The following is a 13,754-nucleotide window of genomic DNA, read 5'->3' on the forward strand; positions in this document are numbered from 1 at the left end:
TCTTTTTGCAAAGCAGATTGTGCCTTATACATGTATGAAATGACTGTCAGTTAGTGGTAACAGACCTTTGCGGAAAGGTCCTTCATTTTCCATCCCCTTGTTATCAATTAAGAGATGGAACTAATGATGTCTTAGAAAGAACAAAATGAATTATTTGATATGATAAACCATCTCCTCTGCTGTAGGCAGTCCCTTCTGATATGAACAGGGATGTGTCATCTGAGCAGTATCTGATAGTCAGGTGCAACCCAATCTGCGTGTCACCAAAAACCCCACTGATTTTGAAGTCTCTACACTGCTTTACATCAGTGAAAAACTGGTGTACTACATTAAACTACCTGAAGCTATAATATGAGTGGCTTTTGTATCAAATGAAGGGTTTTTTTCTTTAACATAACACACCACCTAACTACTTCTCTGATTTTTTTTTCTTTTTTGCACTTAGGGCTCTCTAATTAATTACCTGTCACTTTCCTTTACGTTAGCTTGTACTGAGAAAGAAAAGACATTAAGTAAGAAAAAGACATATTTGTTGTTTTTTAAATTCTGAAAAATAATGAAACACATATTTCTGTGACCTTTGAAAACAATACACAACAGAACAGCCACAACATAGTCAAAACTTTCATCGTGTGAGAAGCAGTTTTGTTTTTCACAAACTGCTCTTGTCCTTCCTTTTTAAGCAGTCCCGATGAATAAAATCAATCATACTTTCCATAACAGGATATATTATGGAATATTCCAAGATTATTTTATCCAATAGGAACAGAATGGTAAATCCATGTAGATGTATTTGATAATCAACTAACTGCTTACTTAAAAAAAAAAGAAAGATTTTGTACAATGTGCTTCTTGATGAAAGTTAAAAGCAGACAATACATTTAAAAATCACTAGGAATATAAAACAACTGCCACACAGCTTGAGTGTCTGAGAATGACTTGAGTGGAAATGGACACTGCCAATAATAATGAAAGCTGATAAACTCTAATTGTTTTTCCATTATATAAAGATGAAAGTTCTAATTCTGTGTAATGGCTAGAAGGAAACAAAGGTCACTAGTTCTTCTATCCTTTAGTGTAAATCCACAAAGTGGTCATGATGCTCTTCAGCATTAACAACTAATTTAGGAATTAAAGCCCCACTTTATTTTTATATTGAAAGTCAGAACATCCAAAGACTTTCTCTATACACTGCATTTCCTGTCACCATTTCAGAACCTCACTAAAAGCCCCCTTCCATTTCACCATCCTCCAAAGTTGTTGGGGAGATGCAGGTAATTCAGGCAAGCCACTTAATTTTTATGATTCTTTTGGTATATTTTATACCAGAAATGACTGGTAGTGAGAAATAACCTCTTCTTTCTGCAAAAATACATCGTTTGTCAGTCAGCCTCATATATACATTAATCCTTAGTTATGGCCTTGTCAGGTCTATTAATGAATGCTGAACAGGTTTTATTTTAGTCCATAGAAAAACTAATCGTGTGAATGCTGCCCATAAAAACTAAATCAAACCCACACTTAGTTTCACAGTAAGACACTCAGGAAACGCAATGATTAGCTTTTGCCTTCTTGCTGACAGGAATATGCCCTGACTTTCTGTAGATGTGAAACATGAGTTTCCTCCATCTACGTATTGGCTGTGTAGGGGTTCCCTGTTATCAGAAGGATAGCACAGACGTGGTCTTATCAATGGTAGGAGCTTTCAACTCTTAAACTCTGTAAAGAAATATAGCTACATGGGAATTGTAGTTTTCCAGACTTGCAAATTGGCATATGTAGGGACAGGAAAATCATATGCCCCAGAAGCCAAATCCCTGCACCAAAGAAGGGGTATGTCAGAACTCTCCAAAGCAATCTTTTTTCCATTCGGGTCAGGCATTTTTCCTCATTGCCTTACTTTCACAAGAGAACAAACCATTAAACAAAACAATCAGCCAGAAACAAGTGTCTGGCTTAGAAGGTTAAACTGTGGCCAGCCAGCTTTGCAAATTTGACCTGCATCAGGTATGTCATAAGAATTCGTTTCTTTTGAATTAGCTGGTGGACATGATATAGAAATCTTGCTTTTACTTTTATGTTGCAGGATTACACTGACATTGGGGCTGGGTGTTGGTATGGCACAGAGGTGACATCTGATCTGGTAAAAGGGTACTGGTACAAAGTCAGTGTTCAAAGAACACGTAACAAACCTGAGCTAGCAAAGTTTCCAGCAGAGAGGTTTCACAGGATCATACTTTTGTAGTCCAATGGTAGTGGCCATAAAGCTGGATTTACTATATAATCAAGCTACTGCCATGAGCAACTTTAAAAGCGAATAAATCTAACATTATACTGCAGGAACCGCTGGCTTGTCAGATCCACTGCAGTGGTCCCACTGAATGCAATGGCATCCATAAGTCCGCAGGTTGCGGCGGTAGAGAAGTGCGTGCTCAAACTGTTTGTGGTGCGGGAGGAGGGACTTGGCAGCCGAAAACAATCACATTTATATGCCTGTTCCCTTTCAAATTGTAGAGTGCCAGCAGCCTGACATTAAAGTGGCTGCTGTGGCTCTCACTGGGAGACCACAGAATGGATGAATACCTATTCATAGAAATAAACTACAGATTAAAAATTTCCCGAGTCTGATGCATTCCTGACAGCTGGAGAGAAGTGGAACAGAAGCCTGAAGTTAACATCCTTGAGAGCGTTGTACTAGCCTTTTCTTTCTCCTTCCTAGGTTTTTGACTGTTGCTTCCTTCCGAATGAAGTCAAATATACCCACAACGGCTGTCCCATTTTAGATGAAGACGTGGTCATGCTTAGGCTGTACAGGTAAGCAGCAGCAGGACATGGCACTTCATTGTTACCAGGAGCACAGCTGCCCTCCGGAAGAGCAAGCAGTCCATTTTTCACGGTAAAAGCATGTTCTCCTGTACATGTTGTAACTACTTAGATCCAGTGGCAGCATCATTAGTCAACAAGTGACTATCTGTGTACAGAAACATTTGTCACAATGTATTTCAGATACGCTCAATAGTACTAGTAGATATTATCTATTGCTTGTTTGTTATAGATTTTTCTTTTTATTACTCAATATGATGCTTTCAGAGCACAGTATTTTCTGTGCTGTCCTGCTGTCCTGTTCCCTTGCACACGCTCAGCGAGTAATCCCTTCCTTTGCACAAACACCCTTCCTACAAGTATGAGGAGGTGGGCAGCAGTGTCTGGCACCTCGTGGTCTCTGGCGATCTGGGGTTTGAGGGCACATGAGAGAAAGGGGTTTGAGTAATTCAGTTTAGAAGGTGAGGCCAACACTAACCTCACAGAGCGACAGAAGATGGGATGAAGCATGATTAATTTCCTTCTATCACCTGCAGGTTTACAGAAACTGAAACGTTTGTAGAAACGTTCACCCTCCGTGTGCAGTTACTTGAGCCAGACTGTAACATCATCAAAATGCGCTCCCGTGCCCTGGAGGTCCCTGAGCACTATGGGCTGTCCAGGGCGATTGACAAGAATGTCCTCGCTTTTGACTATGACAGGAAGATAAATCTGGATTGCACCATTTCCATTGCCTCTTCGGAAACCCACCTGCCTGCTTATGGCCAGCTTATCACCGGGGAAGTGCAGCGAGAGCAGCTTCGTGGAGATCAGCCACAGAGCTTCTTCCCTGGCCCTAGTATGATGTGCTTCAGTTATTTGTATGCACTGGTTCAAAGATACCCAGCAGATTAAGTCTGCAGCAGTGGGTTGTTTCAGATGTGCTGGGTAAGAGTGGGTCATGTGAAGTTTAACGAACTGCCTGAGTTATCATGGAAACTGAAAGAGACGTGAAGTTTGTGTGGGGCACAACGCAGATCACAGGTCTGGGTCAGTAATCCCCCAGTTTGAGCCTGTTTTTGGCTCCTAAACATGCAGGCCAATGTGATGGCTTTGGGAGTGCCAAGACTTGGTAGAAACAGCACAGGGAGTTGCTGGCAGCAGCACCTACCCAAGAGACCACAGGATGCTGGAGTTGGAAGATGTCAGCTGAAAACAAAATCCTGTAGGAAAAGTTAAGTCAGGAAAGGAGTCCTAATTCTCGTCACACTGGCTTTTTATCACAGTTAGTTTAGCTGTATAGACAGGCTTCCCATGTCGGTTTCTGCTCCGGTAACTGACTCGTGATCACTTCTTTTGGGTTGCAGAGCACAGCCTGGGCCAGCAGTGCAGAAACGGGAGCTGTGTGCTGAGGCTGGGAGTCATTCCCAACACAAAAATGAGCTGTGAAGAATTTCTGAGGATGGGGATTCGGTATCAGCACCTTGACCCTCCCTCGCCTGACACCGACTACATTCCTCTGAGGTTGGATCTCACAGACAGCAGAAGCAAAACTCTGCACAAGGTAGAATTTTACACAACTGTACAATGTCTGATTGTCTTCCTGATTTTAAAAAAAAACTTAAATTGATCCTTGTCACATTTGAAGAGAGGTAGCGATCCTGAAAGTTTGTTCAGTTGTTAGAGCATTGCTGGCTGGGCAAATGAAGCACACAGTCTGCATGCCTCTATGCTTAGACCATTATGGCTATAGAGAAGCACCTCTGGTTGCTTACTGGCAGACATAAGTAGTTTAGACTGAGAGCAAAATAAATTCTGTCATGATTCCACATTTTTTATAGAGCATGAGTTGCACTGACTTCAATGTATATAGTAATTAATAAGAGCTGTGTGAACATATTCAGTTAATAATGGCTTGTGCATGTTTCTGTCAGGTGAAGTTATTCATTAAACTCGCATCAAATTAAGAAAGTTGTTTTAGCCCAAAATTAAGAACACAAATAAGACTAGTGAACCTGGAAGACCTTTTCATGAGGTCTGAATATTTACTTTAGTCATTTTCCATTAAAATGTTTCCATTTTGCTTTTCAAAATAACCATTGCTTTAACATGTACCCCAATTAGATGCACGAAGCTAATGGAAATTGAATTTATTTTGTTTGCTTCACTTTGTCCTTTCAGTTGTCTCATTTCTTCCTGTTGTAGACTGAGTACGCGTGGCTCCCTGTTCAGATTAAAGGCGCTATTCCCAACCAAATACCCAAAGCTGCCCCGGTGGCTAAATTCACCCTGGAAGTAGATCAGTTCATTTTAACCCCCATTACAACCACAACTGTTGATGCTGAAGACGATGAAACTCCGAAGTCCCTGCTTGTATTCAACATTACCAAGCCACCTCCACGAGGCTTCATCACTCATCTGTCTGACCACACAAAACCTGTTGGCTCCTTCACGTGGAAGGATCTCAGTGATATGCTCATTGCTTATCAGCCTCCAAATAACAGCTACCCAGAGAGGAGGAATTATGAGGTAACAGTGTTATCTATGACCATTTGCTGGGTTTCATCTCCTTAAGATTCAGTAAGCTATATATAAATGCATTCATTTTTAATGGATATTTTTCAGGGGGAAAAAAAGTTTCTGTAACTATATGCAATGCAGGGGCAGAGGTAAAAACTTTTGCCACTTTCTCCTATGACTCATCAGCTTAATTGTCTAGCACAAATCAGATATTTGTTGCTCACTACGTAAGAATTTCTTCGCACTGAAAGATTTTTTTTCCCCCTCTGACTGAGAATATCTAAACAGGATTTTTTGGTTCTTTTATTTTTTTTTAAATTATTTTTATTTTTATGAGGGGAACAGAGGAATAACACTACTCATAGACCCACACAAGAGCCTTTGGAGGGATCAGTAGTGCCTTTTCCACATAGCTTTTACCCCCCTGTGACAGTACTGATCCCGGTGACCTGTGGACAGGTGACATACCTAAAGCCATGAATGACAGAGCAGCTAAATGTCAGGATTGCCATCAGATCTTGCAGCCTGCCTACTGAGGCAATGGTGGTGTAGGAATAACAAAAAGGGACTCCCAACAGTTCCTTCTGGGAGAAGTAAAAGCACGTCACTAACACAGAGAACGTGATGCAGATGATGAGAGCAGGCTGGTATCTGCAGGCTCTGGAGTAAGTGAGCAAATAAACAGTGTCAACTTATAAGGCCAAGGCTGCAGGAATATGGGAATATGTTTCATGAGAGCAAATAGCACACCACTTCTATCTTTTCCGTCTTGGTTGTTTGCAACGTTTCTCCCTTCAGATCTGCCACAGACTGCTGGTGGCGAATGTCTCCTATTTTGGGTACAGTGTTACTTTATTTTTTCAGTAACCAGTAGGTATTTTATGTAATTCAGTAGTCTGCCAGCACGCTGAGAAATAAGCAATAGCCTTAAAAAAGAAAATACAAGAGGAAGAGAAGTGAGGTAAAGCAGTATATAATATGCTGATAGTTATAAAATAACGATAACTGATATTAAATATCTGATAAGATAGTTAGCAATAACCCAAACAAAACAAAATGGTAGGTAGTAAAGTAATGAAACCAAAGAGACAGAAAATCAGAGCAAGGTAAGCTGAGGAAAGGGTGGACTGGAAAGCAGAGGAACATGACACAGACAAGGCTTGTCTTTTCTTAACGTTGGCTGTCACAGGAACCTCCTTTCTTTTTGTTTCCTGAGTATGAGAATCAGTCACCTTACCAAACCGCCTGCTCCTTAAATGCCTCTTCTCTGGTTTGTTTTCAGCACTGTTTGATCATAGGTTCAAGAATCTGACAGTTCAAGAGTTTCACAATTCAAGAGTTTCACAATTCAAGAGTTTCACAATTCGAGAGTTTGAAATTTTCTTTCTTTTTTTTTTCTGTGCAAATCTATATCTTTTCTTTCATAATTATTTTTGTCCTACATAGGTTATAAGAGAGGGAAGTGCCCCTTCCCCCTCTTATTATTACTATAAAAAAAGCCCTAAGTTAATTGCTGAGTTAATTGTACCCCAAGCAACAGTGAAAATGCTTATCTTTCCTTAATTTCCACACATCACAAACTAACTTTCCCAGCATTGACTGTGACAAGCATAGAAGGCAGATGCTTAATTTAGTGCAGAACCTCAAAGGCTCTTTTTAGAAGCTAAATCATGTTTTCATTTGTCAACATATTAGATCTCTCAGGTAAGAAAATGCTATATGTGTTTTGAGGTACAGCTGGTTTTCAGGCTCTTTTTTTTTCAGTAAACACTTTGTTTTCACAACAGGTGGAGTTTGAGGTTCATGACTTCTACTTTGAAAGGAGTTTACCGATTACTGTGCATCTTTCTATCAGAACAACAGATACAAATGCTCCTCGAGTTTCATGGAACACGGGTGAGACCTCTTTTCCTCAGTTTTTTTTTGCCAAAGAATTTATAATGCTTTGACACAGACATTTGACAAAGCTCTAAAATTCAGATTTACACCCAGCGTTTAGTGATCATTAAACCGAGGGATGGTAAATCTATTTTTTCCCTTTATCCATTTTGGGGGGAACATGTTACAACAACTTGAAAAAATCTTAAGTTTTAACTGTAATGAAAAATAAAGAAAAAAAGGAGTTACAGGAAAATCGGGATTTCTGTGTATAGCATTTCCTTCAAGAATGAATGGCACATAAAAGAACATAAATAGTAAAGGCAAATACGTAATGGAATGAGTGTTAGGGTAGTGTGAGGAAAAGACCGAGGCTTGTTGGTGTTGTTTAAAGTGGAAGTCTGCAGAAATGAACAAGAAGAAAACGGGAGCATTACACACCACTAGCCATTGGAAGTCTGGAAACCTTACAGGGTTACGGCTAGTTCAGAAAGATTTGTAATGCCTGCACTGAAGAGGGGACAGGTTCCCCCCTCTAGAGTGCAACATACTTTGATATTTAATCATCAAAACGCAAAGGTATAAGGTCAAACAACTCTTGAAGGTAAAGCCAGAGAAAGAGCAGTTTCCTCACAGGAGAAAAGGGAAGGAACTGAGAAGCAGAGGCCTCATGTCTCCCAGAGAATCATAGAACAATTAGAGTTGGAGAGGACCTGAAAGACTGTCTAGTTCCACCCCCCTGCCATGGGCAGGGACACCTCCCACTAGACCAGGCTGCTCAAAGCCCTGTCAAGCCTGGCCTTGAACACTTCCAGGGATGGGGCATCCACATAAGAAGTCCCACCTGAATTGACTGTCTGAGTAAATAGAAGAAATACCATCCTCTGTCACGAAGATCAATATATATTTTTAAATGCAGACTCACTAAGGAAGCTGAGTCACTTCAGACACTGGGTTAATGTCTGAGTTGTGATTAATGGGGTGAAATCCTCTTGGTGGCCGATCACCAGTGGTGTCCCTCAGGGCTCAGTACTGGGGCCAGTTCTGTTTAATATCTTTATCAATGATCTGGATGAGGGGATTGAGTGCACCCTCAGTAAGTTTGCAGATAACACCAAACTAGGTGGCAGTGTTGATCTGCTTGAGGGTAGGAAGGCTCTACACAGGGACCTGGACAGGCTGGATCGACGGGCCAAGGCCAACTGTATCAGGTGTAGTAAGGCCAAGTGCCGGGTCCTGCATTTCGGTCACAACAACCCGAAGCAACGCTACAGGCTTGGGGAAGAGTGGCTGGAAAGCTGCCCAGCAGAAAAGGACCTGGGGGTGCTGCTGGACGGCCAGCTTAACATGAGCCAGCAGTGTGCTCAGGTGGCCAAGAAGGCCAACAGCATTCTGGCTTGTCTCAGGAACAGCGTGGCCAGCAGGAGCAGGGAAGTGACTGTGCCTCTGTACTTGGCACTGGTGAGGCCGCACCGCGAGTACTGTGTTCAGTTCTGGGCCCCTCTGCACAAGAGGGACATTGAAGTGCTGGAGCGTGTCCAGAGGAGAGCTACCAGGCTGGGGAGGGGTCTGGAGACCAGGTCATATGAGGAGAGGCTGAGGGAGCTGGGCATGTTTAGCTTGGAGAAGAGGAGGCTGAGGGGAGACCTCATTGCCCTCTACAACTACCTGAAAGGAGGTTGTAGAGAGGTGGGTGTTGGCCTCTTCTCCCAGGTGACTAACGACAGGACCAGAGGAAATGGTCTGACGTTGTGGCAGGGGAGGTTTAGATTAGATATTAGGAAGAATTACTTTACTGAAAGAGTGGTCAGGCACTGGAACAGCCTGCCCAGGGAGGTGGTTGAGTCATCATCCCTGGAGGTATTTAAGAAACATGTAGATGTGGCACTTCAGGGCATGCTCTACTGGCAGAGATTGTGTGGGGGGGTGTTGTGTATGTATGGTTGGACTCAGTGATCTCAAAGGTCCTTTCCAACCTTGAAGATTCTATGAGTCTATGATTGTGAGATTGCAAGTTCACCACTCTAGATTGTACAAACTTCCAGAAATGTGCTTGTCTAGTCTATCAGATCACTGGGAACCAGAATATATTATTTCTCTGAAAAAAATTCCTTAAAGACAGCTGAGTAAGGCAAGTATGTCAGCATAAAAGCTGATATCAGGCATTTAAGCTGGCCTTGAAAGCTCTGTCACAGGTAGGTATGTAGATGGAATTCAACGTGCTTTTTTTTCCTCACTGCAAAAACCTTTAGAAGGGTTAGATGCTGACAGCCTTTAATGTCGCAGATGCTTTGGTGAAATAATGCTCTGCTCTTTGCAGGCCTCAACCTCCTGGAAGGGCAATCCCGACCAATCACATGGCAACACTTCCAAATTGTAGACAACGATGACATCCAAAATGTTCGCTTGGTCACAATAGACGGCTTACAGCATGGGCGGCTCACAGTAAGAGGTAAATCATTTCAACCTGAGGGCCTGGAAACATATTCTCCAGTGATAACTAGTTATGATAACATGACAGTCATTATAGACAGACAGTAAGACGCTGATAGAGTCTGTCATATGTCACTCCTTGCTGAGGGCTGACAGCATAAGAGACAGATTTACGAGGGAAGCATAGAATCACAGAATTGTTTTGGTTGGAAGAGACCTTTAAGGTCATCAGGTCCAACAGTTAACCTAGCACTGCCAAATTACCAGTAAACTGTGTCCCTCAGCACTACATCTACATGTCTTTTATATACCTCCAGGGATGGTGACTCAGCAGCTTCCCCGGGCACCGTGTTCCAATGCTTGATAACTCCTTTGGTGAAGAAATTTTTCCAAATATCCAATCTAAACCTCCCCTGGTGCAACTTGAGGCCATGTCCTTTTGTCCTATCGCCTGTTACTTGGGAGAAGAACAGACCCTCCACCTCTCTACAACCTCCCTTTCAGGTAGTTGTAGGGAGGGATAAGGTCTCCCCTCAGCCTCCTTTTGTCCAGGCTGAACAACCCCAGTTCCCTCACCTGCTCCTCATAAGACTTGTGCTCTGGACCCTTCACCAGCTTCGTTGCCCTTCTCTGAACAGTCTCCTGTATCTCAATGTCTTTCTTGTAGCGAGGGGCTCAAAACTGAATGAAAGCGCAGAACGAAATACCTGGATGCACAGTGAGAGATTTAAAAAATCGCAGGCTCATAAAGTCGATTGCACAGCTTAGACACTTTTAGAAATAGTGTATTTATGCTGTCCAGATCCTTAAATGGGAGGTACTTGACATTTTGCCTGCACACCACTTGCTCTGTGTTGCTCAAAGGAAAAAAGACAACCCGGGGCATGAGAATGCATCTCCTGGAAGTTTCCCCACCGCAGCGATGGAAACTGGCACAGAGGCGAGCTCTGCTCCCTCTGCTGACCGGCTTCCCCTGCTACAACCGGTGACTAAAGCAAGAGTATTGAAAAATTCAGTATCTAAACTTTTACCTTCTTAACGTACATTTACATCCCAAAGCTGAAATTTTAAAGATATCGGATATGCTTTCATTGAGCAGGCACAACCTAGGCAAAATGCAGTCACTGTATTTTCACTTCTTAAATTTTTGTTTGATGATGTTAAGGAATGCTGAGTGATTTTGATTTGTTGGCAAATACAGGCAATGTTTGGATATTTACTGGCAGCTTTAAGGTTTATTTCAAAAAGTGGCAATTAAGTTAGACTTCTGATTCATTAGCCTTCTGTGCTGTAAATGTTACTAATTTTGCTTTGCAATTTCATGAGTCAGCACAGGTGCTGCTCTCTTTGGGAAAATTATTAGGTGAAAAAGACCCTCTGCTGTTGGCAGGGTGGAAAGATGCTGTCACTATCAATGCTGGATTTTTTGACAGTTAAATATATTTGTGTAAAATGCATAGCCTGGAGACAAAAAGCAAGTATTTAAAGAAAAGGGGAAGGTGGTATTTGAAACTTTGTGGAAAGAGAAACTATTCAGAAGTATGTTTCATCTCAGGAAACCGCTGCCAAGGAGTTCAGTGCCTGCACGATCATCCTCCTGTAATGCTAGGAACAGAAACTCATCGGTGTGAGTGGTGTTAAGACGGGCTCAGACCCAGAGACGGTGTTACGGGGCGGCTCCCTGTGCAGCCAGGCAGGGAGCAGGCTGCTGGCCATAGGTAGAGCAGCAGCGCGCCTGTGCCTGCAGAGCCCAGGCCCCCATCTCCTGGTGGCAGTCCCATCCCCGCACGCAGCCCACTGGGGTTTCTCAGCTTCCCATGGGTGGTTATTTTTTCTCCAGTGACCATGCCTCATTCTCTTTTACGTGTCTGCATAGGCACACGCAAAGGAAACCATAACCACAATTTTTTGGCAATTGCCTTTTTTGTCTAGCAAGCACCAACTGATGTTCAAACTTTAAAGGAAAGCTTGGGTTTAGCCCTCCAGCTGCACCATAACCCTAGTGCTGCTGGCAAACGGTCCAAGCCACTGAACCAGTGGAGGGTTTCCCGTTAACTGCAGGGAACGATGAATCAACCCGATGTTTTGAATGTTCTTTTGTCAGGCTTGGTAATGCCAGTCCTAGAGCTAAAGGAAAGCCTTGAAAGAAAGAAGTATGTATGGTGGTGTTCCCTGCCTTCTGTCACCTTTAGCAGGCTGGTGTTTGGTGGTGAGGCAGTTATTTCTCCATCCTAAATTTTGCCTATGTTTCTCTTCGAGTAAGGAGCAAAGGGAGTGGGAGTACACCTGCAGCTGTGGGTGTCTCTGCTGATGTTCCACAGCATGGAGGGGAAAATATTTTCCTTGGAAGCCCCGGGGAGATCATCTCTTCCAGTACCAGCCTGCAGTTCTCGAAACCTTCAACCTGCCTGAATATTTGTGTGTGCATAACATGGCTAGTGAAGCAAAGGTGTGAAATGGTCTGATTACAGACAGTAACCTCCATATGCAGGAAAAATATGACCCACAAATGTTACTGCAACAAAACGCTGAGCTGTAATAATAAAACGTATTCACTTTGATGCTTAAAGTACATTAAAATGTTCTGATAAGAAAGCAGAGTTTGAAATTAAAGTGGAAAGAGTCGCAATTAAAAATCTTTAATACCTCCAATTATCTTTAGCGCAGTGGACATTTGGAGGATTTTCTCTGCTACCACAGCTGCAAATTCTGCATTCTTATTTACTATTCCAATTTCTACAAACTTGTTCCCAGTAGATGAAGTTATGTTTGATTTTTCTAGTTAGAAATGCATTCTCATTCTCTCTCCCTTAATAACATTCATATTGGTGGAAGGATTCTCTTCTGGGCTGAACAGCACATTTTTGATGCACTTTCTTCCACTGTTTTGACAGGAGGGAAGGGATTCATGTTCGCAGTCTCTGACATTCAGGCTGGAGTTGTTCGCTACCATCATGATGACAGTGATTCTACTAAGGACTTTGTGGTATTTAGGATTTTTGATGGCCACCACAGTATTCGCCATAAGTTTCCAATCAATATCCTCCCTAAAGATGACAGCCCTCCATTTCTTATCAGCAATGTGGTCATTGAAGTTCATGAGGGACAGACGATCCTGATTGAGGGCTCCATGCTTCATGCTTCTGACATGGATTCCAGTGATGACTACATACTATTCAATATTACCAAGCCACCACAGGCTGGAGAAATCATGAAGAAACCAGGACCAAACCTGATAGGTAACGAAATACATCCACAATAGCCCTCTGTTCTTTGTCCTCCCTTTTTTAGCCACATTAGAAGTTACAATTAGACAATTTATTTTGGCTCAGGACAAATCACGGCAAATTTGGACTTCTTTCATGATAGTATAATTAATTAATGTTGGGCTCTGCATCAGGATAACTATACTTGTGAACACAATTTATCCCACTTTATTTATTTAAAATTCTGAGTCTGTTTCCCTACTGTACTTTTCTCCTCCAGAAAAGTTGGGCTAGTCAGGAGTTATTTTATCTGCAAGGACCTCTAAAGAGTTCAAACTAGTAGATGACAATAATGATGCTAAAAGAGAAAAAAAGTTCTCTCTTCATTTTACTGAATTCAGAAATCCCCATGCTAGACTGCAGAGGCTGCTAGTCCAGCAAATTCTCTTTTGTCCTCTGAACAGGGCTTTAGGCCCATTTGCCGTGTTGCTTCAATTTTTGGAATGACCTTTAAGTGACATTGAGAAGTCGTCAGTGATCTTCAGGAAACATGGAAGACAATGAGATAAAGTTTCAAAGGGCTTGCCCTAGTTAGGGTGAGGAACAGGACATTATTGTTCACCACTTACTTGCACCGCTAATGGATAGTTTTTATGAATTACTAAAATTGTGCACTGTTAAATAGAAGATATTTTCTTCAATTCAACAGGATATACTGTCAGCAGTTTTCTTCAGAGGGATCTATTTAATGGAATAATTTATTACCATCATTTGGGAGGAGAAGTATTTGAAGATTCCCTTGAGTTTGTGCTGTGCGATAGCCATGACCCCCCCAATCTCTCAGAGCCACAGGTATGAAACTGAAGCAGCTTTGTCAGAGTCCTGTGGTTTTCCTTCGAATGGATGATGATTTTA

At 42.2% G+C, this 13,754-nt stretch overlaps 1 protein-coding gene across 2 annotated transcripts in view; it reads left to right on the top strand.

Moving 5' to 3' along the window:
* Positions 1–13,754, top strand: part of FREM1 (FRAS1 related extracellular matrix 1) — a 77,730-nt gene that overhangs the window by 14,301 nt on the left and 49,675 nt on the right. For both annotated transcript variants that reach the window (XM_063321569.1, XM_063321570.1), the window contains exons 3-10: positions 2,720–2,814; positions 3,360–3,661; positions 4,170–4,366; positions 5,008–5,331; positions 7,110–7,218; positions 9,521–9,652; positions 12,528–12,872; positions 13,549–13,691. In XM_063321569.1, coding sequence (XP_063177639.1) covers positions 2,720–2,814; positions 3,360–3,661; positions 4,170–4,366; positions 5,008–5,331; positions 7,110–7,218; positions 9,521–9,652; positions 12,528–12,872; positions 13,549–13,691 — 1,647 coding nt within the window. The remainder of the gene's footprint in view (positions 1–2,719; positions 2,815–3,359; positions 3,662–4,169; positions 4,367–5,007; positions 5,332–7,109; positions 7,219–9,520; positions 9,653–12,527; positions 12,873–13,548; positions 13,692–13,754) is intronic.

Source organism: Chroicocephalus ridibundus, chromosome Z, assembly GCF_963924245.1.
Source record: "Chroicocephalus ridibundus chromosome Z, bChrRid1.1, whole genome shotgun sequence".
Taxonomy (NCBI): Eukaryota; Metazoa; Chordata; class Aves; order Charadriiformes; family Laridae; genus Chroicocephalus; species Chroicocephalus ridibundus.